This window comes from Polyodon spathula, chromosome 7, assembly GCF_017654505.1.
Source record: "Polyodon spathula isolate WHYD16114869_AA chromosome 7, ASM1765450v1, whole genome shotgun sequence".
Classification (NCBI taxonomy): domain Eukaryota; kingdom Metazoa; phylum Chordata; class Actinopteri; order Acipenseriformes; family Polyodontidae; genus Polyodon; species Polyodon spathula.
Window position 1 is genome coordinate 32389420 of NC_054540.1, and position 25432 is coordinate 32414851.

The 25432-nt window shown below is 42.7% G+C and overlaps 1 protein-coding gene across 1 annotated transcript; it reads right to left on the reverse strand.

Annotated features, from left to right (window-relative positions):
* Nucleotides 1-1467: 1467 nt before the first annotated feature.
* On the reverse strand, nucleotides 1468-24369 carry zgc:136858 (uncharacterized protein LOC678543 homolog). The gene is made up of 20 exons (XM_041253938.1): nucleotides 24272-24369; nucleotides 23390-23487; nucleotides 22362-22476; nucleotides 21235-21409; nucleotides 20299-20410; nucleotides 19286-19324; nucleotides 19100-19131; nucleotides 17557-17683; nucleotides 16372-16492; nucleotides 15335-15420; nucleotides 14744-14868; nucleotides 14349-14408; nucleotides 12121-12184; nucleotides 11631-11725; nucleotides 10822-10950; nucleotides 7872-7986; nucleotides 7252-7389; nucleotides 5535-5707; nucleotides 4415-4497; nucleotides 1468-2253 (listed from the first exon to the last, which is right to left on the reverse strand). Exons 2-20 carry the CDS (start codon nucleotides 23472-23474, stop codon nucleotides 2058-2060), a joined length of 2070 nt encoding a protein of 689 aa, XP_041109872.1. The 5' UTR covers nucleotides 23475-23487; nucleotides 24272-24369; the 3' UTR covers nucleotides 1468-2057.
* Between the last annotated feature and the right edge of the window lie 1063 nt (nucleotides 24370-25432).

Genomic DNA, 25432 nt, shown 5'->3' on the forward strand with positions numbered 1-25432 from the left:
TGACCTTTGCTGCTACAACGGTGTTTGCCACTCCTCCTACTTTTGTGTCGTCTGCAAATTTAACAAGTTTGCTTACTATACCAGAATCTGGGATTACATGAAGAAAGAGAAGCAACTGAGGCTGCCTAAATCCACAGAAGAACTGTAGTTAGTTCTCCAAGATGTTTGGGCCAACCTACCTGCCGAGTTCCTTCAAAAACTGTGTGCAAGTGTACCTAGAAGAATTGATGCTGTTTTGAAGGCAAAGGGTGGTCACACCAAATATTGATTTGATGTAGATTCTTCTGTTCACTCACTTTGCATTTTGTTAATTGATAAATATAAACTATTAACATGTCTATTTTTGAAAGCATTCTTACTTTACAGCATTTTTTCACACCTGCCTAAAACTTTTGCATATATATATATATATATTATATATATATATATATATATATATATATCCTTGATCCATTGACCTTAGTGGATGTTATATTATGAACGTGCTAATGCTTTTGCTCTTTACTGCCTTGGTCTGAAGCTTTTGTTTATGATCCACATTGCATCATTTTGTGTTCTATGTTCTCACAGATGTTTGGATGTAATTTCAAATTATCATTAAATTAATAACTGTGAGATTTACTTATCACCTGCATGTGATTTCTGTCAACAAAGGCATACACAGTTTATCAAGCCTCATACTTTGAGCACCCAGGTTGTTGTGGAAGAGCGAGTACGTAGGTGGCCCCCAAAATATGGCTTGGTATAGGACTCCAACACAGGGCTGGATTAACCAATATGCCAATAACACAATTCACCATAATATGCACAGGGCTCCCAAAATATGGGTTAGCGTAGGGACCCCACGTCCTTGAATCCGGCCTTAGATGTACCTTATTTGCGCAAAATATCTACGTGTGGAACAGGAAAACTGTACCTAATGAAATGGTACTGTATGCATTAAACTGTACAAATGCAATCAAATCAAAAGACCTTCCTGTGGAACATGAAAACTGTACGTATTAAAAACAAAATATCTGCCTGTGGATCCCCAGTGGTTAGGTTGATACTGGATATTCGACATTCACTTCATTCTATGTCAAGCAGTTCATTGCTCTTACATACAAACTTGCAAAGGAATGTGATTTCACCTTGTAATAGCGTAGTACTGGAGAGAGGCTGACTAGAGGAAGTTAAGATAGTGCGAGTGATATAGCAAGCCTTGTAGTGTTACCTAACTATTGAGGGTTAAGCTAGCTAGATAGCCACAGAAAGTAGACGATTTATGTAACAGGGCCAGTTCATTAATACTGTAAAGATTCAAGTTCAACTGCACAGGCTTTTTGCGTGCTTAATAAAACACCTCCTCCAAGACAGAAAGATGTGTGCTGATGAGTAATTTAAGCGATATAAAAGGTAGCAGGAAATGGCACTTACAGTACAAATGGTTTTACAGTAAAATTTCATTCCAAAGGTATTACGAGACACAATCAAGGGCAGGTGTGGTTTCTGTTTACTAGTTACTTCATGTTAGCATTTAAAATAGTGTATTACATTGAACCTCCATTTGTTCAAATCAGTGTATGGAGTCCCCCCCCCCCCTTTACAATCCACTGTGACTTCAGGAGGCAGGAAGCTGATTCAGTGAAATCCATTGCTTTAATGAACATGACCAGATGAAAAAAAAGTTTACAAGTAATTTTGCATGAAATAAAAATTCATTGATTTTGCACTTCATACTAGGCAGACTAGACATTAGTTTCTTAATTATAGATTATTCAATCAACACCAATTAGTTAAATTAGCGCAATTTGTCATTTATCACCAGCTTGGGTATGTGATCTAAAATGCTCACTTTTTAGCTTCTATCTGAATTGTTACTAAACAACATTGAAAAAGACTCCTCTCCTCAATTTCTGCTAATTATCTTTACTGTTGGCTCATTTCTATAAAAGTACAGCGATGTACAAGTCTGCTCTCTACAGGGGTCCATTTCTCACAGTAACAATATAGTCTTCACTGAAGGAAACATGCAGCTGAGAAGTGAGCTTTGGCAAGCTTGCTGCTGCGGTGCTGGTTCAGTCTGACCACTGCCAAGTGACTGGGGGCCAGCGTCGTGCTCTGACCTGCTCCAGGCTGACGGTGGTGCTGCTGAGCGCGGGAGAGACAGCGTCATGTGACCTAAGAGACATGTCGGCGGCCAGGAGCCCCATCTTCACACAGGTGTCCCAGTCTTGGCCCTGGAGCATCCCCGCCATCAGTCCAGCCGCCAGGCTGAGGAGAAACACAGACCCGGTCAGTGGACAGGGATCACTGCAGACTAACATTGTGCGAGAGGACTGTAGCACACTGTTCTGCCCTGTAATGCGTCTGTCCTGCGATTGCAATAGGGAAGGTTTATTATGGCAATTTTATCTGCAAAGTGCCTACTCGCTCCACTCTCCTTTCTCTAGGGTTGCAGGTTTGTATTTGGGATAATGTTTGCCATTATTCACAGTGGTGAATGTATGGGAGTTCATTAAATTCAATTCATTAAAATGTGGTTCTGAATGCGAAACCCAGCTCACTCAGCCAGCACACCATTTGGCAAAATGGAGCCTGCGTATCTTTGCAGGATCTCAAAATGAAAAAGGGGACTCCCTCCAATCCAGGGCAGGCTTGAGGCATAGTGACTGAACTGCTCCCTCACCCCTACAAGAAAGGGTGAGGGAGCAATGCTTTCTCTAAACAGCCATCCTCGAGCAAGCCAATCTCTCTGCTTGATTTACCAGGATTATCATTTGTTTAACCCCTGTCATTCCTAAATGCCAAGCATTTTTTGGGGCTGACAGCAGTTCATCCTAAGCTTTGCTAAGCTTTCGATAAGCCCAGACTGAATTTCTTTTCTATGCATCTGTCTTCTCTTTGTCTCTGGCGAAAGCATATACTCTAATACCAACAGATGATCAACCCAGCACAGTTAAACTGCTTTGTTCTGTCTAGGACTCCTGTCCATACCCAGTTTTGCAGCTGACTCCTAACAGGATTAAGTAAAACTACAACCATTCCACTAGACCACACTGCCTCCCTCCCAGTCCCTAAGCTCTAACCACTGGACTACACTGCCTCCCTCCCAGTCACTCAGCTCTAACCATTCAATCACACTGCCTCCCCCAGTCTCTCAGCTCTAACCACTAGATCACACTGCCTCCCCTCGCAGTCTCTCAGCTCTAACCACTAGACCACACTGCCTCCCCCTCCCAGTCCCTCAGTTCTAACCATTCGATCACACTGCCTCCCTCCCAGTCCCTCAGCTCTAACCACTCACTGCCTCCCCCTCCCAGTCCCTCAGCTCTAACCACTAGATCACACTACCTCCCACTTCCTCAACTCTAACCACTAGACCACACTGCCTCCCTCCCATTGCCCTGAATGCCTGGATCAACACACCATCTGTGACATACATGTAAAACCTGTGTTAGGGATTGGCCAAACTTATTTCAAAATCAAAATATCATGCCCAATAATAAAAATGACCCCACCACATGATGCCCTGTTCTCCAGTCACTATAAACAATCAAACAAACTTTCCACAAGGCACGCTGTCCTTGCCTGTAGAATTACCTGTATTCACTGGGCTTCACTCCACTTTGCTGTGTGCTTACAATGTCAGCGCACTACACTTTCTCAAACTTCCATTATCTGGTGATGCTTTCAAAAGGGAAACCTGACAGAGCCATTGTAAAGCAGCTCCTGGTTTGGCAGGGAATGTCCACAGCTATCTGATTTGTCGGATGTGACTGGACGGCAGCGAGAGTTAGCGAGGAGCCTGGGACACATGCGGCATGCAAAAGCTTCCGAGCTTCACCTGGGCCATGCATTCTCTGTCGCCATGGCAATGCTACTCATCTCATTAATCAGCACTCGAGAATAAACTGGATGAAGGGCACCGCCTGTTTCACAGAGAAGGGGAGGGGAAGGGAGGAGGGGGGGGGGGGGGGGGAGCCCCCGCCCCCCCCCTCCACCGCCTGGTTTCCCATTGAGGGGAACCCCTTGTAACTGAGGGGAACATTGCTTTGGCTACAGGACTCTGCGCTACAGGTCTAAGTGCAGCATATATGGTTGTCCCATAGCTAGTCTACTGATTTACTTTAGAAAAGGCATTTGTATAGTAAAAATATGTTCCCTGAGCATTCTTTTTTATCAAGCTGAAACTGATGAATCCATTTATATTACAAATGTATTCATTAAGCATTCATTCTAATTAAATGCATTTATTAAGCATTAATTACAGATACATTCATTCATTCCAACTAATTCAGAAGTGTTCCCTCCCTGTGTGTTTTGAACCATAGCAGAAATGAGCTGGGATATGGATAGCTTGTTCCACATGGAAAAACCAAACACCACAGATTGGAGCAATTCTGCAGTCCCTGCTTTAAAAACATGACCCTACCTGTCTCCGGCCCCCGAGACATTCACAACGTCTCCTGCGGAGATGGGGATCGCTGGGTAGTGAATTCCACACAGCCTCCCCCCCTGAGGAGAAGGACAGAGATCAGCCTCATTGAGCAGCACACCAACAACAAACTCTAGAAAGGTATTTGACAACTAGAGCGGCACAAACCAGTATTCCATCCTTTGGATCAAGCTCTCCACAGCGAGGGTCAGTGGTGTTGATCAGGCTAATTTACCATTCCAAGTGAAATGAGTGAAGAAACAGCTGCTTGATTTTCTGTGGATTGCTGTTCTCCACAGTCTAAAATCAGAAATCATCACAAACCCAAGTAGCTGTTTCTTCAATTGTGTCACTATGAATGGTGTGGCTGAGACAGGGTTAATGTCTCAGCCAGCAACCACAGGTGTGGCCACTCGCCAGTTAGTTAATTGGAGCTAATTGGGGAGTGGCCATCTGCATAAAAGCAGGCAGAAAGCCTGTGGTTGTGGCGAGGTAGCAGGGGAGTGTGATCTGTGATCTTTTTGAAAAAGTTCATTGAAGGCTCTGCCCAGCCTGGACAGTGTTTGCTGTGTTTTGTTTGAACTTTTTGTTTTGGCCCTTGTGCCCTTTGTTTGTTATTTTGCTATTAAAGTGAGCTTTAGTGCTTCAACAGCAGTTTCCTTGCCTTTCTTGCTGTGACCCTGCTACATATAGTAAATTAGCCCGATCAACACCAGTGACCCTCCCCTGTGGAGATCTTGATCCAAATAATGGTTTGTGCAGCTCTAGTTATCAAACACTTTTCTTGAGTTCAAACTAAAATGTACATCCAGTTTCACCCAGTAAATACAAGCTGATTTTCACCCACTCAAGGTCAGGGCGGCTAGTAAGCCCACTCACGGCAAAGCCCCGGTGAGTACCCACTCTGACCTTTGGTGGAGTGGTTATCAGCTTGTATCGTACAGAACTCTATACAACATTAAATACATACATTATGTACTGCCGGGTACTATTAAAACTATAGTGTATTTGGACAGGACTGCAGTAATTTTTTATACTGGATCCCCATTGCGAGTGTGAAAGTGAGTTGATTAGCGCCCCTGTTGTGCTGTTTGCAGTGCACTGTGGGGATTAATACCGGCTGGCGTTTGTAGTCCACTCTCTGCAGGCTCACTGCCCCCCCCTCAGCATCTCCACAAAGCAGGACTCCGTGGGGCCCGAGCGTCACTACCACACATCGCAGGTGCTCCAGCAGGGGACGAGAGAGAGCCAGCGCGCTGCCCAGGACATCATCCAGCGAGGACGGCACAGCTAGACAGAAAGAGACAGAGACCCAGAGTTACAACTGAACTGCCATAGGCTTCTTACGTAATAGTATGTTTGTATGTATGTAATGGGTATGTTTAATTCACAAGAATAGGTTTTGAATAAACATGTTCTTTAAATAACTGCAGCTTTTGAAGAGGTGTACTGCACTGTATCTAGTAAAAGCAAAGTCTCATGAACACAGAGAGGAAGCAGAGGCAAGCACTACAAACCATTATGAGCACATGGTATAAAGTATGGAGACCTTTTCCAAGGGGCACTAAGAATACTTTACCTTTAGAATATTTAGCTTTTTTTGTGCAAAGGATGAAAATTCCACACGACATTGTATCATGAAAAGGATTTGTCAAGCCCCTTCCTAGCATGAAAATATTCTATGGTGAAAATGCCTTGCCATGATGAATGCTTATAACATTGTCATCAAAGTGTGATCATATCCTGAGAAATATGAAAAATGTTGCCTGTAAACCTGGCTGCAGTGTAAAGGAATATCCACTAGAAAGTGTCCTGTGGGCATCAGATGATTCAAGGGCATTTGCCAAGCACTCCTATCTTTCACTTTCAGAGCTTGGCAAATCTACAAAATCAACCCACCCTGACCCTAAACCATCCATGTGAAACAAGTGAAGAAACAGCCGCTTGGATTTGTGATGATTGCTGCTTTCTTAAGACTGTGGAGAACAGCGATCCACACAAACCCAAGCAGCTGTTTGTTCACTTGTCTCATCTGGATCCAACCCAGTCAACACCAATGCACCTCAACCGTGGAGCTCAATCTGAACAATGGTTTTGTACAGCTCTATCACTTTGCTTGCAATTGCTCAGTTTTAGAAGTTCAGTCCATCTATACGCAATAGGAAATGAAGGCATATTCAAATGACAAGGTATACAAACTAAATATTCAATATGTTATACAGCTGCCTTTTATGACTTATATAAATCATCGTCAACATACATATTGAATATAAGCTCTGCACTGCAATGGCAGTCTGACTGTGGAGATGAGCACAGGATTGCAATGGCAGTCTGACTGTGGAGATATGAGCACAGCACTGCAATGGCAGTCTGACTATGGATACACACAGGCTCCCTGTTGCATTGCACTGACAGCTTAGTAACATGGAACAAAATTTCAATAAATGGGGAATGGCACACACAGCGAAATAAAGTGTCGCCCTTTATAAAAGTTTCCCATAGTAAAAGCGCAGCAAAGTTTAATGTAGCACAGTGAAAGCATGGTAAAGCATATGCAAGCATTACAAAGAATAGCAAGATATGGTAAAGCATATTTAAAAAAAAAAAAACATGGCAAACCAGGGTTAACTATGGTAAATGCATAGTACAGCCATAGGGCAAAAGCATGGGGGTAACTGCAAAAAACAATGGGCTAATCTTCCAGGTGAGTAATGGTCTGAGGGGACAGGGAGCCCCAGGGCCTGGTTCACAGAAGAGCCCCTGCAGTGTGTGTACCTGTGGGGACAGAGCGCCCCAGGGCCTGGTTCATAGAGGAGCCCCTGCAGTGTGTGTACCTGCGGGGACAGGGAGCCCCAGGGCCTGGTTCACCGCACGCAGCTCCGCCAGGTTGGGAGAGAAGAAAGAAAGAGCCTTCCAGCTGCCAGACAGGAACGGCTTGCAGGCCTTGTCCACATTGGTCGGCTCAAACCACACTGCACAAACAAGCACAGTACAGGGATGGAAATGAGACTCCCATTGCATATCAGTTTGATCCAGTCCAGCTTTTACTATGAGTTTAATAAGACACACCTGAGCTTGTTACCTATACACTTACCTATAAATGCTTAGATGACTGTTTCGGATCAGGGGTTCTGATAGGTACAGGAAGTAGAACATATGACAAATAGCCCCTTCAGCACAATACACTTTGATAACTATTTAGTGGAAACCACCTCAATGCTCTGTACAAGATAATAACAAGCTTAAACTGATTCAAAGATTTTTTTACACATGACTGTCTTCAAGCATGCCTTGAAAAATCATCAGGGATTGTTTCTCTCCATCGTGCTACAGTGGACCCTAGAATGCCGCCTGCAGGGCTGGCCTTTGTCCTCCAGAGATCAGTAGACCTGTATTGAAGGGCAGTTTGATCAAAGGGGTTTTGTTGCATGGAGCTGAATGAAGTCCCTGTTACCTGGGACCCGGTGCTTGCTAGCAATCCCACACACGTAGTCTATGGTTGAAACTGGGATGTTGCCGTCCAGACACACCAGCGAGGCCGTCGTCAAGCGCTCTTCAAACCTGGAGACCTGACATAGAAACACACAGTTAGAAACACCAGATTGAATATACTAAAGCATGCAGGTCAAGGGTGTGATTCTGCTTAACAAATTAATGGCAGAACAGTCTGTTTGCACAAAATTGTGTGACAGGAAGAGACAGAAAGACAATTACAATGGGCTTTCTGCTCTAAAATATTCAAAAGCATACAGTATTGCAGTTTTGGGCAATGGGTTTGCTTTTTATTTTTCTGCAGTGTGCATGCAGTATAGTCTGAGTCTAGAAGACTGGTGTGGAAGCATGACTGATGAACAGCAGATTCATTGGAAAACTGTCAGGAATGGGAATTAAAATCCCTGGCTTTTTGGAGATTGTTTCATTTCAGTTATTACATTTTCTAGTTATTAAATTTAATGGAAAAAAACAAAAAAAAAGGTTAATCCCATGACATAAAACAATGCAGTCCCTTGGTTTCCCTTGCTTGCACAATTACTGTGTATCAATCAATAACAATCTGAGTGTCATTTAATATAGATCCTGTCATGATCAAACTAACTAAAATCCATTTATATTTCATAAGCGACTATTTGTCTTACCTTTCTTTTTTCCTTTTGATATGAAATATTTTTTCTTTCATTTTCCTTAGTATCCTGCAAATTGCATTGTGGGATTGTAGTCCTAGGCATGGAGAAAACAAATCCAGATCCCAGTTCCCACTGTGGTTGAGTTATGGTTTAAGGAATGATCGGTTTTACATGACAAATCAGTTGCATTTGTTAGTTTTGTAACATATTTTCATTGTCTGTTTACGACCTCGGCATGGCAGTCGAAATGTCAGCTCCCTGGATGAAAGGAAAATTCGCTTCCAATCGTCTTTTAAAACACCCAGTGTGGAAGTTAATTGTCATTGATTGATATTGTAAAGGTGAGGGGAGGACAGCTTCAGCATCAACACAGCCCTACTGGCTAAGTCAATGGCTTGCGTGAATGAATTGTTTTTTGTCGAGCAGCTGTATGTCTACCGCACCGCTCCTGACACCATCAAGCACAACTGGAGGAGTCATGCTCCATTGCTTTGAATTATCCCAATTTTGGTTTTAGACTAATTTAATTGTTCCATTTTTACAAACTAGCTTTGTATCTTAGTTTTTCTAATTGTACAATTAAAACCACATTTTGTATCTCTCTTTTTAATTTCTGTTTTATCAAATTCTGCATGAGGCCGTTTTTAATTGAATGGTTTATTTGTTCATTTTTATTGTGTATGTGTGTGAAGCGCTTTGGGATCCTTGTGATTAAAGGTGCTACAGAACTGTATTGTATTACATTGCATTGTATTGTAAATGACTGATGCACAATGAAAACGTCTAAGTTTTACATCAACGGTGCATTGGCACATACAGTACATAATGTTATTTACATTCTAAATAGTGAGCGGATATGTTTGTTCATTGTTTGAGTAGTATTGTTCCTTGGGATAACAAAACACTGAGCTCAAGTCATGTGATTTCATAAAAACACCAGGTGCTCAGCGCTTGGTATTTGAGTTGAGTTAAAATTGAAAATGAGTCGATTAAGAATCTGTATAAATAGCCATTTGAAAAGACATGATTTTAGTAATGCAAGAACAGCGAAAGATACGACCATGTCCTGCTTCAGTAATGAAGATTGCCTGGTTGCTAATGGCATGATTGAAGGCGGCCTGTCTGTGAGAGAAGTTGCCTGGAGAATATGATGTTCTGCTTCAACAGACAGCAGACTAGTTCAGAGAAACCAAGAAACCAGCTCTGTGAGGGACACACCACGTCCTGGAAGCCAGAGGGTCACCACACTGGCCCAGAACCATCACATCTGACTGATCCGTCTGTGTAATCGTTTTCAGACTGGAGTGGCTACAGCATGAGAAATTCCAGGAAGAAATCGCCTGTGCATCAGCAGAATGACTGGAGCTCGCTGTCTGCATGAAAATGAGTTGCATGCTTGGAGGCCATTCAGGGGGAACATGTTGACAGCTGAAATATGAAATTGCCATCTTCTGTGGGCCAGAGAACATCTGAGGTTACGGCAGAGAGAGTGGTGGAGTGTTTCATTCCCCGATGAATGCCGTTTTGCCCTTGACAGACCTTACGGAAGACAATGTGTATGGAGACGTCGTGGTGATCTTTATACTGACTGTTGCGTTGTTCACTGTTGCCAACCGGTGAGGCGGTGGAAGTGTGATGAAGAGGGGAGGAATCTCCTTTAACACAAGAACGCCTTTGGTGCAGACTGAGGGCAACCTTACAGCCAATCTGGAAGTGTTGATTTTCCAGGACGACAGTGCTAGGATTAGAATTGCATGACTTCAAGAAAACAATGTCGAGGTCTTGCAGTGGCCAGCTTTTTTTCCTGACCTGAGTGCAACAGAACATCTGTGGGACCAAATCTCCAGTGCCATCCACAGAAGGCAACCGTGACAAGCCAACCTTTTCCAGCTGGCTGTAGCTGCACAGGAAGAGTGGCGGAACATCCCACAGCAGTCTATCCAGAGGCTGATCAGGTCTACACATCAACACTGCCAAGATTGTGTCAATGCTAACTTTGTAATGTTTTCATTTTGACAGTGTGTCACGTTTCGTACTGAAAACTTATGACCCCAATCTGTATTATTGTTCACAGTTTCTATCATGTTTAAAATATTTGATTAAATCCATTAGACCAGAGTGTTGCGTTTCTTGATGTATATATATATATATATATATATATATATATATATATATATATATATATATATATATATATATATATATATGAGAGAGAGAGAGAAAGAGAGAGATATCCCAGTGAGGGGTCAGCTCAGTGACTCCTGTCTCAACGACACTCACATACTGCTCTGTGATTCGCTGGTGGATGTCCATATCTCCCACCCCCACACCCAGCTCTCCTTTCTCTGTGATGACAGCGCAGTAAGTCGCAGTGCTGTGGTCCTGCAGCCTAGCAACCCCACTTGTGTTCTACAAAAGAACAGAAAAGGACTAGCGAGCAGGTGGAAAGATCTTTACTGTTTTTTTTTTTTTTTGCAATAAAAAAAACTAAGAATATTTTGGGGGAAAATTGTTGTTGTTCTTATTATTATTATTATTATTATTATTATTACCTGTCATCACATAAAATAATGCAGAATCACCAATCAAACATAAGAAATTAAAGTAAATGAACCAATAGTTCAACTTTACAAAAATGAACAGAACGTGAATAACCTACAATTTATAGTTTTAGAAGAAATAAAATTAGATAATGTACAATAGAGAATACATGAAAATAAATGGATAAACAGACTCAATACCACAATACTCAAGGGTTTAAATACATCGGAATAATAGATTGTTACATTATTAACTAGGTAGTAAATGACATCACAATTGCAATCATAGATTTCAATAGTAATAAGTGAGTGTAGTTATCATGGCATAATGGCATCACAAGCCATCTCCACTGTTTGTTTTCAAACACACTTTCCCTTGACAAAGGTTTGTTAAACATACCAAAACATCAGGAAGTTGGCTTTTTTGAACAAAACGATGAATTATATTTAATGTAACATATTTTAAACTGCTGCTTCTTGGTACCCTTCACACTTCCTCTGCTGTAGGTCACCCTCACTCCCATGGTCTGTAACCATGGAGACACCTACCATGTGTGTGCAGTGACTGAGCACAGACTCTGAGAGCACATCGACTCCGAGAGCAGAGATAAAGAGAGGCTGCACCGCAAGACGAGTTAAACAGTCTAGAAGAGAAAGACAAACACACCTCAGTCTGATACACAGTGCAGCACTGTCACACTCATACTGGGGTAAACAGTGCCCTCGCTGCACAAAGCACTGCAGGAGTTTAGGAGTTTTGCCTCTCAGTTGCACTGCACAAGTTTCTTGCCCACTCAAGAGCACAACCTACAGATGCAGATGAAACTTATTCCAGTGGGATCAGTTCAGAACAGATTTAGCAGAGGGATGATTGTTCAAACTCCTGGCACCTGCAAATTTCAATGATATACCTAAACAAGGGGAGTTCTGAACCCCAGGACAGCTCTCTGTTTGTCTGCCTGCATGTCTGTCAGATAGAGACAGACAGACAGAGAGGTACACAGACAATCTCTCAGTCTGTCTGTCTAATTCTTCTTACCTGCCAGGTTTCTACCCACTCCCCCAAACGACTGACCGACACTTCCTGGATTCGTCTGTCCCATCTGAAAGAACACGTTTAAATTAGGGTGCAGCATTTTAATCATTCTTTGCCCATTGAGCTAACCCTTATAAAAGTTTACCACTATATTTTTGCATACTATTTTCAGTTTTCCTATGTTTTTAGCTTACACTATGCATTTACCATAGTTTAACCTGGTTTGCCATGTTTATTAATATTCTTTACCATGCCTCGCTATTCTTTACATTGCTTGCCTATGCTTTGCCATGCTTTCACTGTGCGCTTTATTCCACTTTGCTGTGCTTTTATTATGAGAAATTTTTATAAGGGACGGACTATGCAGGAGTACCTTAAACCTCTGATGTAGGTCACCTGATCTGATCGTAGTCAGAACTCTGGAGAGAGTTGGTGCCAGGAACAAACAGCAGCAACTCTGCATCAAAGCCGAAGCACAAAATACAAGCAGAAAGAGAAGAGAAGAAAGAGGCGCCGAGGATAATTGGGCAAAGGTGAGTATGCAGCTACCAACACCCAACAATAAGGCACGGATCCCACCCCCCCCCCCCCCCCCCCAATGCACAAGCAGTTGAGAACTTGAAGCATATAAGAAAGCTGCTGTAAATCAAGCCCAGTAGTACTTTAGGTCTGGAAACAAAAATGCTGTCCCCCATTCCTTAATGATATGATCTAGTGCCTTTGTGTTTACAAATGAAACCCTGCAGGTAGCGATAAGAAAAACAGATTTTATGAGAATCAGCAATGAGAAAGATACTTTTTAGTGAACAATTTCTTTTTTTTAAGATTAGTTTTAGAAAACCATGGGAATCTTATTATCGGCCCTGTGGGGAGTCAAGGGGTGGGTGCTATCTGCTGGACATTATGGGTATAGCTAATTCTAATGCAACAGATTCAAATAAGGTTTATGGTGAACACATTTTGTTCAGATGTTTTCTCATGAACGCAATTCTCAATTTACTGCAACAGTGGTTAATTTCCGACACATTATTATTATTATTATTATTATTATTATTATTATTATTATTATTATTATCAATTTAGAGTGCCCACTTATTTTACCCCTGATTTTCTTCCCAACGTCAAATCATGTTCCTTCACCGCAGCAATCCCCACACGGCTCAGGAGAACTGAAGGTTCAGTGGGCGTCCTCCGATCCCACGACCAAGCCAGCTTCCTCTTCTACACGAGAGTGGGTGTCAGCGAGCTACCAGCCTCTGGAGAACACTTTGCAATGAATTTCAACTATGCTGTCCAAATAGCTCAGAGAATCACTATTTACAATATTATCTTCTTTCAGTCTCCAGGAGGAAAGCCATATGCTGGTAGTGAAAAACATCAAAGTGTTTTAAATAAAGAATAGAGAAACACATAGCTCTTTCACCGGGTTCCAATTTCCAGAAAGAAGCAGCCTGAATGATGATGTTCAAAGAACCAAAAGGTATCACAGGGATAAGACTTCCACTGCATAGCAGTTTAATACATCAAACACTCCTAAGCTTGTTACCTACACACTGTGGCTAATCAAGCTTATATTAAAACCTGAAACGGCTATGCAACAGGAGTCTTATTTCCATACCTGTATTACAAGTTTACTTGAACATTTAGTTCAGTTTGCCTGTACATTTTTGGTTAAGCCAGCAGTAAAATACCTTGCTGTTTAGAGATTGTATAGTTGCTTACTGTTTAAACAATGGAACGTGAGCAGCCTTTAATTCTAGTGTCAGATTAATTCAATTGAGTTTTTCAGTGTTTAGTTTACAAGGTGTACACTGGAAATGCTCCAAGTTACCTTACATCTCTGTTAGAGACACGCAACTCTACTTTTAAAATCCCAACACTGAGATCTATTATGTGTCAACGACACTTTGAGATGTCTTACAGGAAAGGTGCTATATACAAATCCTTGGAACATAAAAACAGCCTCTTCACAATACCTTTTTAAATCATTAGAAATATTTATTTTAAATCTGGCCAGGGTTGCAATTCCTGACCATGTCGGTTAGAATTGTTTTATTTTGTATTACAGTTTCTATGATTGTTTAAACTATTTTCGTCCTGTTTGAATGTTTTGTTCTTTTTGCCACAATGTTGCTTCTTTCCATCTTCTATTGCCAGGACCCCTTGACAATAAGCTGTATATCTCCAGAGGTCTATCCTGGTTAAATAACGACATTTCAATTTGAACTCACCACCAGCTTTTCCTCTTTGACCTTCGCTATGAAGTCCACATTGATCCCTCCAATCACCACCTGAGAGCAGAGAGAAGCACACTGAATGCTCAGCCTGGTGTAAGAGATCCCAGAGTCCCTCGAAAACCAGGGCTGGTGTATCTGGGGTTTATTGCTAGTTCTACTGCTACTGAATAAAAATAAACTAACCAAACAGAATCCATCTCTGTCAAACAGAGGCTCAGGCAATCGCCCTCTTGACGGATTCAACGTTTTCAGGAAAGAATTAATTAGAGAGAGCGAGCCCCTGCATCCTGTCCCACAGGTGAATTGAGCTTGATTGTCTTTGTTTAGCCCCCAGGGCAATCCACTGTCGCAGTGTGATCTGGTATGTGGTGCAGTGTAGGTGTACTCACTGCACTGGCCTGGGCTGCCTGTCTCCTCCTCCTTGTGCTGGGGTTCTGTTCCTCCTGTCGCAGTGTGGCCAGGGCCCGGGCTATCCCACTGCCCACCGCTGCATTGTTACGAATCAACGCCATGTCTCAGGCAACAGACTCAAGGAAACTTAATGCATAATCTAGATTGAGGAAGGAGCATTGACAAGCAGCAAAACGGCTTGAGCCGTAACAAGCTGTATATTTTTACCATCGTAAGGTACAGATTGGTGCAGGTCTGAAATACCTCAGTTATATTAACCCTGTAATGACCATTTCTATATCACATATGACACAATGCTTAGCCATCCTTATATATTCACCTTTTTTAAATCCAGCCCCACAAGCTAGAATTTTACTTATGTAGTAGAGTATGTGCTGCCAGTGTTCTGTACAAGAAACTGAATCTAGTTACATATATAAAGCTTTTCTCAGTTTCTCTAAAACAATCGTCATGTTCATTTAACCATCCTGTTCTGACAATGACTGGGTTCTTGGGAGTTTGGAAGCTGCTCCAGTAGTTTTATTCCTCTCTGATTTGCTTGTAAATGGAGCGCGTGTGCAAAAGGATACTGGCTTCCAGAGACTTCCCCTGGGTCAGCTCACTGACCCTCCTCAGAACAAACGGAGTGACTTCTCTTCCTGTAATCCCTTTCTCTCTGAGGGGAGAAGAGGGACAGGGAGAGGGAGAGAGAGAGAGGGATAGAGGGACAGCAGCTGTAACAAGCCACAGCAATTACTTCACGATAGGCACTCATATCAAATTTGTGAAGTACATTTTCAGATATGAATAACATCACTGTAACCTGGGGTCAGTTATAATCACAATCACAGCAGAATTCCAATTACACAAAAACCCACACATAAACGACTACACATGAACATGTTTATTCTATTTTTTGAAATAACCCAAGCAATAATCACAGGTACAAATACAGAAACATCTTATATAACTTATTGTTTTCAAACAAATGGAATCGAGGAAAGTGGTTGAAAATACACAAATAATGATCGCATGACAAATAAATGCTAATCAAATCAATTATATGGTATAATTACAATTACAATTCCACAGATGTTCCAGAGTTCAACTACAATAACATTGTAAATGGAATGAATTTCCAAACTCAAGCTGTTTCTTGTTGCCACAATGCCAGCATTCCTTGCAGAAAACTTGCCTTTTTTGCCTTTTATCTTGTAACAAAATGGTCCACCATTAAATGACCATTTGATTTTATTTTGAATCATACAGGTAGCAAACCAAGACTATCACATGTATCGTGATATATACAGAGTCGTGACCTGCATATCGCTCATAGTGTCTATACCTCGGTCAGGGCTCATGGTGTATCTATCTCTCTGTCAGGGCTCGTGGTGTCTATCTCAGTCAGGGATCGTGGTGTCTCAAACTCTCTCAGAGCTTGTGGTGTCTCTACCTCTCCGTCAGGGTTCGTGGTGCATCTACCTCTCTGTCAAGGCTGGTGCTGTCTCTACCTCTCTATCAGGGCTCGCGGTGTATCTATCTCTCTGTCTGGGCTGGTGGTGTCTCTACCTCTCTGTCAAGGCTGGTGGTGTCTCTACCTCTCTGTCAGGACTCATGCCGTCTCTACCTGCTCTCTGTCAGGGCTCTCTGGACGGCCTCTTCAATCTCCTGTCCCACAGCAGCCTGCTCTTCTGGGATTGGCACTGCGATCAGCACCCCGCTGCCCAGCCCTAGAGCCAGAGCACTGGCTGCAAAGGAGAGGAGCACACACAGCTTTCAACACCTAAAGCTGAGGCAACACGAAGCCACTCTGTGGCCTGGAACTTGGTTTCAGGAGACTAGGTCTCAGGTCACTGCATGGCACACCAGGGGAGCCTTGGGGTTTGATAGAGCAAAGTTGCCTCAAACTAGAGTTCCTGGAACCAGGTTTTCAAGCCATTGCTCCTGAAAAAGTGTTCCCTCAGTTGAACAGGTGTGCTGTCAGTGGAAAATTACTCTCTTAGGAGTCTGTTCATTTGGCTGTTCCAAAGGTTCAAACACGTGCGGGAGAGTAATCTTTTGCACATCAATTCCCGAAGACATGGAATTGTTTCCACCATAGTATGAAGATGGAGTTTGATCATGTTTCTTTCACTTGTTTTAAAGATTGTATTTGGGAATTGCTTCGAACCTCCTGCCAATGCTTCTCCTACAGCCCACATTAACAGATTGATACAGGTCAATCTTATTTATTCTGGCCTTGGTTTGAAGTTTACTCTGCACATGTTTTTATTGTGTTGTTGTACATTGGGATTGTCTTTTTATTGTTTTCCAGACCCCCTTGTAAACGAGGCCTTGGTCTAAGTGGATAAATCTGGTTAAATAAATAAGTTCACTCATGATACTGTGCTATCAAGAATAGAAGCCATTCTAGGTTAAAGACACTGTTGCATGCTTTACTTTCATGTCTTGCACTTCCTAGGTCCCCATTTCTCCATCTGTTCAATCTTTTCACTCATTACCCAATCAGCTGCACCACTAATACTTTGACCGTGAAGTCACTGCTGAGGTGAAATGTCCTACTATAGGAAGTGAAACAATGCCAGTCTACCTGAAAGTACAGCTTGCAAACTGGGAGTTTTTTTTTTTTTAACCCACTATGACCCCAGATGCCTATTAAAATGAAATATATCTTTGCACTTGAAGACTCAGTGAATGGAAGATTTATGGAATGATTTTATCAGATAGAAGCCCTTTAATGCCAGAAGTCCTAGTTTACCAATTAACACTAGAAGCTCCCTCAATGTGCCCCTAGCTCCTCGTCCTGCCTCACCAATCAGTGCGGCAGCCTCTCGCTCGTCCCTCACGTTGTACGGTGAAACAAAGCCACTCCGGGGTGCAAAAAATGCTGGGAAATCCTGGGAGCTGCCAAACGTGGCAACACAAACACCCTGAGTTTCCTATAGGAATACAAACACAGGGACACACTGCATCACACAAACCCCCTGAGTTTCCTACAGGAACACAAACACAGGGACACACTGTATCACACAAACCCAGAGTCTCCTACAGGAACACAAACACAGGGACACACTGCATCACACAGCACACCATCAATATCAACCATGGGAATAAGAATCCTATTGCATAGCAGTTTTACCCATTCCAGCTTTTAATACAACCTTGATTAGCCACAGTGTGTATAGTTAACAAGCTCAAGTGTGTCTTACTAAATATTTCACAGTGAAACCAGGAAAGGATTAAACTGTTATGCAACGGAGGTCTTATTGCCATCCCTGTAGTGTCACACAAACCCATAGACAAGCTATTTGATTGCTAATGGGAGTTGAGCTGAACGTATTGCTCTCTGCCTTGTGGACACTCTCATTGTGCCCTGTGATGAGTCAAAGGGATTTCGGTCTGTGATTCAGCCTCCCGACAGTAGATGGCATCAAACCAACTCAGGACTTCCCTTACCAAGATCTCGTGACCATGGCAAAAGTCATCTTTTGAGGGGTGGCACCTTGGTGAGGGGCGGAAATACGAGTATGTAAATTCCAGCCACTGGAGTCAAGTGAAGGATAAGGACACTTGTCAGTTGGGGATTGGTGTTCCACTGACTACAGAGGCGGGACATTACATACTAAAGGGAACGTACTACTGTGTTCGGGGTTGATCCGAAAGGAAAATAGGAGGAGTAACGGGTGGAGGGAGAGACTAGGTTGGTGCAGCGGGATTTTTAAAAAAAAAACACTAACATTTCTTTTGTCTTTTTTTATTTATGTATGGTTCGCCACGAAGACGATTAAAGTCGAGTTATCACGGTCTGTTTTGGATTTCACCCCTGCACTCCTTCCCTCACACCATTTTGTTTTCTTTTGTTATTTAATTATTTTGTTGTGTATAGATAATAAAAATAAATTATTTTATTTCTGTACACATAAATTACTGTCTGGACATTCCATTTAATACACTCTCGCCTCACATGCCCTCATCTCCGATACCCTCTTACCTACCAGATACTCCAGTGCGTCCCTCATCTCCGATACCCTCTTACCTACCAGATACTCCAGTGCGTCCCTCAAATCCGATACCCTCTTACCTACCAGATACTCCAGTGCATCCCTCAAATCCGATACCCTCTTACCTACCAGATACTCCAGTGAGTCCCTCATCTCCGATACCCTCTTACCTACCAGATACTCCAGTGCGTCCCCCATCTCCGATACCCTCTTACCTACCGGATACTCCAGTGCGTCCCTCATCTCCGATACCCTCTTACCTACCAGATACTCCAGTGCGTCCCTCATCTCCGATACCCTCTTACCTACCAGATACTCCAGTGCGTCCCTCATCTCCGATACCCTCTTACCTACCAGATACTCCAGTGCGTCCCTCATCTCCATCGCTGGGGGGGGGGGGGGGGGGGGGGTAGGAAGGTGGGAGGGAGTAGGAGTTACTGTGAGCAGCCATCTCTGGGAGGGATGGTATGAGGTCACAGGCCGGCTACAGTAGGGATTTGACCCCTGACAGGGACACCACCTGTGGTGCCGGTGGTGCACGCCGTCGGGCAGGCTCCAGTCGTGCACTGACATCCATCGCTGGGGGGGGGGGGGGGGGGGGGGGGGGGAAGGAAGGGGGGGATAAAAGTGACAGATTGCACATAACAGGGGGCAAACCTACATATAGGTTTTTGATTGTATGTATAGAGCTAGAGAAATAATCCATATATGTTAAATGTGTATTTTTTATTTTTTTTTATTAAGTAACAGTTCATCAAGGAAAGAGCAGTCTGAGTGCTCCTGTATATATTTCTGGTCCTTGAGATCACACGAGGTCATTGAAAAGCTGCGATTGGCTATTGACAAGACCCAGAGCAGTAAGGACTTGCAATGGAGAAACAAATCAGAATGATTCATTTTTGTAGACAATGAAAAACATCCTTCAATAATAACTGTGAAAAAATATAATTAAAAAAAATACTTTTACCATAATGGGTGCTTCTTACACCTGCAATAAATTATTTACAATCTGAAGCAGCCTTCCAGTACAAATTAAAAGGACTCAAGTAATGGAAATATGACTCTCAATGCATAGCAGTTTGATCCATTCCTGGTTTTACTACGAGTTCAATAACACACAGCTGAGCTTATTACCTATAGACTGTAGTGAAACTGCTATGCAATAAGAGACTTTTTCATCCCTGGATTCAATCACATCACAGGGACAAACACAGGCCTCCCTCCTCACTGCTCTCGCCTCCTCGATGAGCCCCTCCCACCCCTCCTGTGACAAACACAGGGATCCCTCCTCACTGCTCTCTCCTCCTCGATGAGCCCCTCCCACCCCTCCTGTCACAAACACGGGGATCCCTCCTCACTGCTCTCTCCTCCTCGATGAACCCCTCCTACCACTCCTGTGACAAACACAGGGATCCCTCCTCACTGCTCTCTCCTCCTCGATGAGCCCCCCCCACCCCTCCTGTCACAAACACGGGGATCCCTCCTCACTGCTCTCTCCTCCTCGATGAGCCCCTCCCACCCCTCCTGTCACAAACACGGGGATCCCTCCTCACTGCTCTCTCCTCCTCGATGGACTCCTCCCACCCCTCCTGTGACAAACACAGGGATCCTGGCTCGATGTGCTGCCATCATCGTGGCAGAGACCGTGGTGCCGCCAGAGAGACCCTGAAGAGAACAGGTCACAAACACTGCAATAATAACATAGTGAGAATAAGCTAACATCACAAACACTACACGAGGCAGGGATTCCTGCAATTATAATACAGTCCAGATATACTAATGTCACATGTTTGTATTAAGAGGCAGGTTGTGTTCTGAATCAGTGGGAGCCTTTGTGATGTTTGTTAATCCAAACTGTTTTACTGCAGAGTGGTGGAAGAGCCCGTAGACTCAAACAGACTGAAGATCAATCATTGATTACTAGAATGTTAGACAGATGATAAAACTTTGCAAACAGACTTAAAAAAATTTATCTCATTTTCTTTAACGATTAGAAAACATTACAGGTATCGGACAGAGAGTTTAGGGAAGAAGAAATTGATAACCTGCAGCTTAATGACTGACCCTGACTTGATTTTACTGAAATCCAGGAGCTTAGAAAAGGAAAGTCCAAAACACTGGAGGACGCAGAGTAGTTTTTCTCCCCAATTTAGAATCTCCAATCATGTTCCCTCACTGCTGAAACTCCCCACAACAGCTCCGGAGAGCAGAAGTTCAGTGGATGTTCTCTGACCCCACGACCAAGTCAATCACCTCTTTACATCCACAAGCTACACAGTGGATACCTTCAAGATACTGGCCACTGGAGGACAAAGGCCACCCCTACAGGTGTCCACTGAGCTCAAGGTGCCTGGCCAGCAGGGTCCATAAGAACCATCATCACACAGTCCCTGCTTGTTTTACCTTCAACTTGTACAGATGAGCCCTCTTTTAGAGACAAACTCTCTTTTACAGTTGTATTTGTGAGTTGTATTTCTCAGATGTGTTACCTTGCTCAGCACATAGGGCAGGTCCCTGCGAGACACTTTGAGGGGGGCCTCGCTGCGGGCCAGGAAGCACAGCTCCTCCTTGGACAGGCCCACATGCACCCGCCCCCCCAGGACCCCCACAGTCGCTGGCGTGGCTCCACTGGCCCTCACGATGCCCTCAACCTCCTCAGCAGTCCTGGAGGAGAGGGAGGTTAGTTAAGCAGGAGCACACAATTACTGCAAGGACAGACATTCACTGCAAGGACACACACCTACTGCAAGGACAGACATTTACTGCAAGGACAAGGGGTGTATCGATACACTAATGTCACTACACAAAGCGTATCCCGATATGCAGGTCACAATATGATAAGTAGCATGATACATGATATGTTTTGATGGGCTACTTGTATGATACACAATCAAATGATCACTTTATAAATGTTTTGTTAAAAAGACAAAAATGCAATGAGTTTGTGAAAGCATGTATCCACACCAACTATAAAACACACCTATTCTTCATTCAAGAACCACTTGGTGATCTTCAAGGAGCTGTGCTGTGCTTTTGGTCTTGTATCACGATACAAACAATACATGCCTCTGTTATATATCATGTAAAGAAAGCATCACGGTTCATCCATACACGGTGAATTGTTACACCCATAGCTATGACACACCTACAGTGTACTGCAAGGAAACACATACAGTGGACACACAATTACTGAAGGCAATGCATTCATTGGTTTCTTACTGGACATAATCCACCCAGATATAAAAAAAAACACATGTTCTGCAACTGAATTAATTGGCAACATTCACTTCCTTTGAGTCTCTTAAGTTTTTTTTTTCTTGAAACAGCATTGTAGTCCCGTAAACCAGCATTGACTAGCTGAAATTCAAACAGTCACACAAGCTCTGACCAGTTGAAATTCACACAACCTCACCAGCATGACCAGGACAAACCACTGCTGGGATTTTACACAGGGTGACCACAAAAAAAACACCTTGCTTAAGCAGCGGCCAGATATGCCAGATTTGGGTGATTTACTGACCCCAGTCTGAGTGATCTTGAAAAGGCTTGTTTGTGTTCACCTTGCTGGACAAATCTGAGTCTTTATCAGATAAGGAGGGTAACCAATGTCACGTACCTGAGGTTGTGAGGGTACGGCATACCATGTGTGATGATGGTGCTTTCTAAAGCAACCACAGGCTCCTGACTGGCAAGGGCCTCCGAGACTGAGGGGTGAATCCTGAAGAGGCTGCCTGCAAACAGACGAGCAAGAAAGGGTTGTATCTGACTGCACTGCATAGGGACGAGGGGCTCTGTGCCACTTACGCCACGGATGGGGGCTTCAATTTCACTTTCTACTGTTCACCAGTAGAATCAGGGGGTACTAATCTACTATGAGATCGTCATGACATCGCTGTTAAAGATACTCTTCCCTGTTGTCTTGGATACAGAAGAATCTTCTCACCTGCTGGTAAGGTCTGTCATATCAGTTTGTCATTGTGACAAACTGAATTACAGGGGAGGAATTGGGCATGTTAAGTAAGTGAGACGCTCAAAGCAGCTCAGTGAAAGAACCTGCTTAATGGCATGTCCCCCTGACCAGCTCATAGCACCGCAGACCAGATTTCATCGGTGATCTGAGCGAGCGGAAAAAAAATCTCGCTCCGAGTTGCTCAGTTACTTAACGTATACGGTCCCTGAGGCCAATAATATGATATTATGAACTACTTCAGGGTCTGGAATGATGGAGGTTTAGCAGGTTCAATTAGATCATTTAGAACAGGGTTGGAACAAAGACTAGAAATGGAAGGGGCACCTTTGGACACTCCTGCATTAAGCAATAGATCCTGATTAGAGTGCAGTAACTTCTGGTAGTTGACCGCATTAGAAGCCTGCAGGCATGGACTGGCAAGATCAATTACCATGACAATGTCAGAACAGGGTTTTATTGTAATAAAACCCTGGTACATTGTGTCTTTCACATTTTAAAACAATTTAAATCTTCTGTGTTTGAACTATAAAACCTACAGGGTTTGGACAAAAATAATGACATGTGTAATATGCAACACATGCTTTGCGTAAACCAACTGTCAGTCAGGACAGATTTGTTTGCCAACTGAATTCGGATACTTAGGAATGTGGCCACCACAATGGGTCATCCGTTACCATGCAGAAAACGCTGTGTTAGAAATGCATTGTGGGATGCTGGAGGTCCAAGTCTTTGAAGGAGGAGTGACACTTTTCCCAGCATTCTTCAGTAAGACCTGATCAATAGATAGATATGATAAAGAAGTAAAAGTTCAAAATTGAGCTTTTAAATTACAAGGCCTTGAATGGACTAGTATAGGTGCTGACCCCAAACATTCCAAATTGGCTTCTTAGATCACAGCATGCATGATTGTTGGTTATTTCCCAGGTTAATAAAATGAAAACAGGAGGATGGCCTTTCTGTTATAAAGCTCAGAAATTCTATAATGATTTGCCCATTTTTGTCAGAGAAGCCAGAAACTGTTTTTAAATAGAGATTAAAAGCTCATCTTCATAAATTAGCTTTTTTTTTTACTTAAGCTTTTAATACTTGTTTTTATATTTATTTTCACTGATGTTGTATTGCGTTATCTGTGTTGAAGCACTTTTTTCAGGTCCTTTGATGAAAGGCGCTATGTAACATAAATATTGTATTGTATCCCACCAGTTATTTAATTTATAAATTAAAATTAGTGCAAAATAACAACCTTAATCTTTTTAAAAGATTACACTTTTGACCGTTTTTGAAGTTTAGTCTAGGCTACATCTGATTAAAACTAAAAAGTAAACTGCACAAAGTTACATACAAAATACAAACATAACACACACTGCGGTTTCAGAAAGAAAAGTAGAGCAAAGTTGATTGGTTTTAATTATGCGCAATTAAAAAAAAAAAAAACAGCGAGTGCTTAAATGCGTCGTGCCAGCCCACTTATCATCATGCATTACTCATTGCCGGCGCTTTTAATTGTTTCTTTTTCTAAAAGAATAATTTGGCAAAGCTGCTCCGTTATTGCTTACCTGCTCTGGACGCGTCTCGAGAGGAATGAACTTTAGCCACATGCAATGTTTGCAGTAGAACCACACAGGGCTGGACTCCGAGGGGCATTTACCCCGCTGTTTAAAACCAACCTGGGCGTTCGTACTTTTACGAAGGTTTACGAAGTTTGAACGTTAGGTTAAGGTACTACATGTATTTATTTGCTGGGTTCTGGTTAACTTCAAGCTACACAACTGAAAGCATAAATTACTGTTTTACTTTCTCGTTACAGGCTACCGCGCTCTGCCTTTTGAAGTGAAGCGTTTGTTCAAGCTTTAATCAGCAAAAAAACGGCAAAGAGCACTATATGATAGAGCTGCACAGTAACGAGGCCTGCCATGCATGTAATTTATAAACTCGTTTAATCACATAGCTCAGTTCTTTGTGGTCTCTTGTGCACGTTGTTGTTCGGGTGATACAAACTAAGCTGTCCAAAATGCATTGCTTAATTAACTGAATTGTTGCCTCATCAATAAACCAACTGCACTGATTAAAGTGTTATAAAGCTTGACCTGTGTAAAATATTGGTACAGGTGCAATCAACACACAGGTGGAGGGCGGGCGCGAACCCAAGACTCCTCGCACTTAAGCATAGCGCCGACACCGCTGTACAAAAGAGCCGACTCCTTGACTCCCTTGTATATCATGTGTCTCTGTGTGATTAATTCACCTACCAGCCTTCCCCATGCACGCTACAATACATACGTTTTTTGCTAACTTAAACTGGAAACAGACAATCAATTTCTCTAAAAAAAAAAAAAAAAAAAAAAAAAAAAAAACAATTCACTACGAACAAGACAAAATGAGAAGTCCATCGCAAAGTTGCAAAAGTAAAACAATGAAAAATATTTGCATACTATTTTCTTAATGGTGTGACAATTCAATTAAAAAAGATGAAAAAGGCCAAAAACACCATAATAAAACAATTACAAAGTGAAAAACGAACACCCTCCCAACTGCACTTTAAAATCAATTCAATAGTGAATGTGTTTAGTTTAGAAACTTGAGCAGGTATAAAGCCTAAGACTGCATTACACTTGTGTGAGATGAAAACAACAGACACAGGGTACACTCATTCCTACAGAAATACATCTAAAAGTGTAATGTTATTTTCAGGTACGCGGGTAACAAGTTGCGCATGC

Coding starts and splice junctions, on each gene's coding strand:
- zgc:136858 (XM_041253938.1), bottom strand. CDS start 23,474: ATGCTGGGAAAAGTGTCACTCCTCCTTCAAAGACTTGGACCTCCAGCA. Junction 21,410..22,361: donor CCGTACCCTCACAACCTCAG/GTACGTGACATT, acceptor CCTCTCCTCCAG/GACTGCTGAGGAGGTTGAGG. Junction 14,869..15,334: donor GGGGAAGTCTCTGGAAGCCA/GTATCCTTTTGC, acceptor CTGTTGCCTGAG/ACATGGCGTTGATTCGTAAC.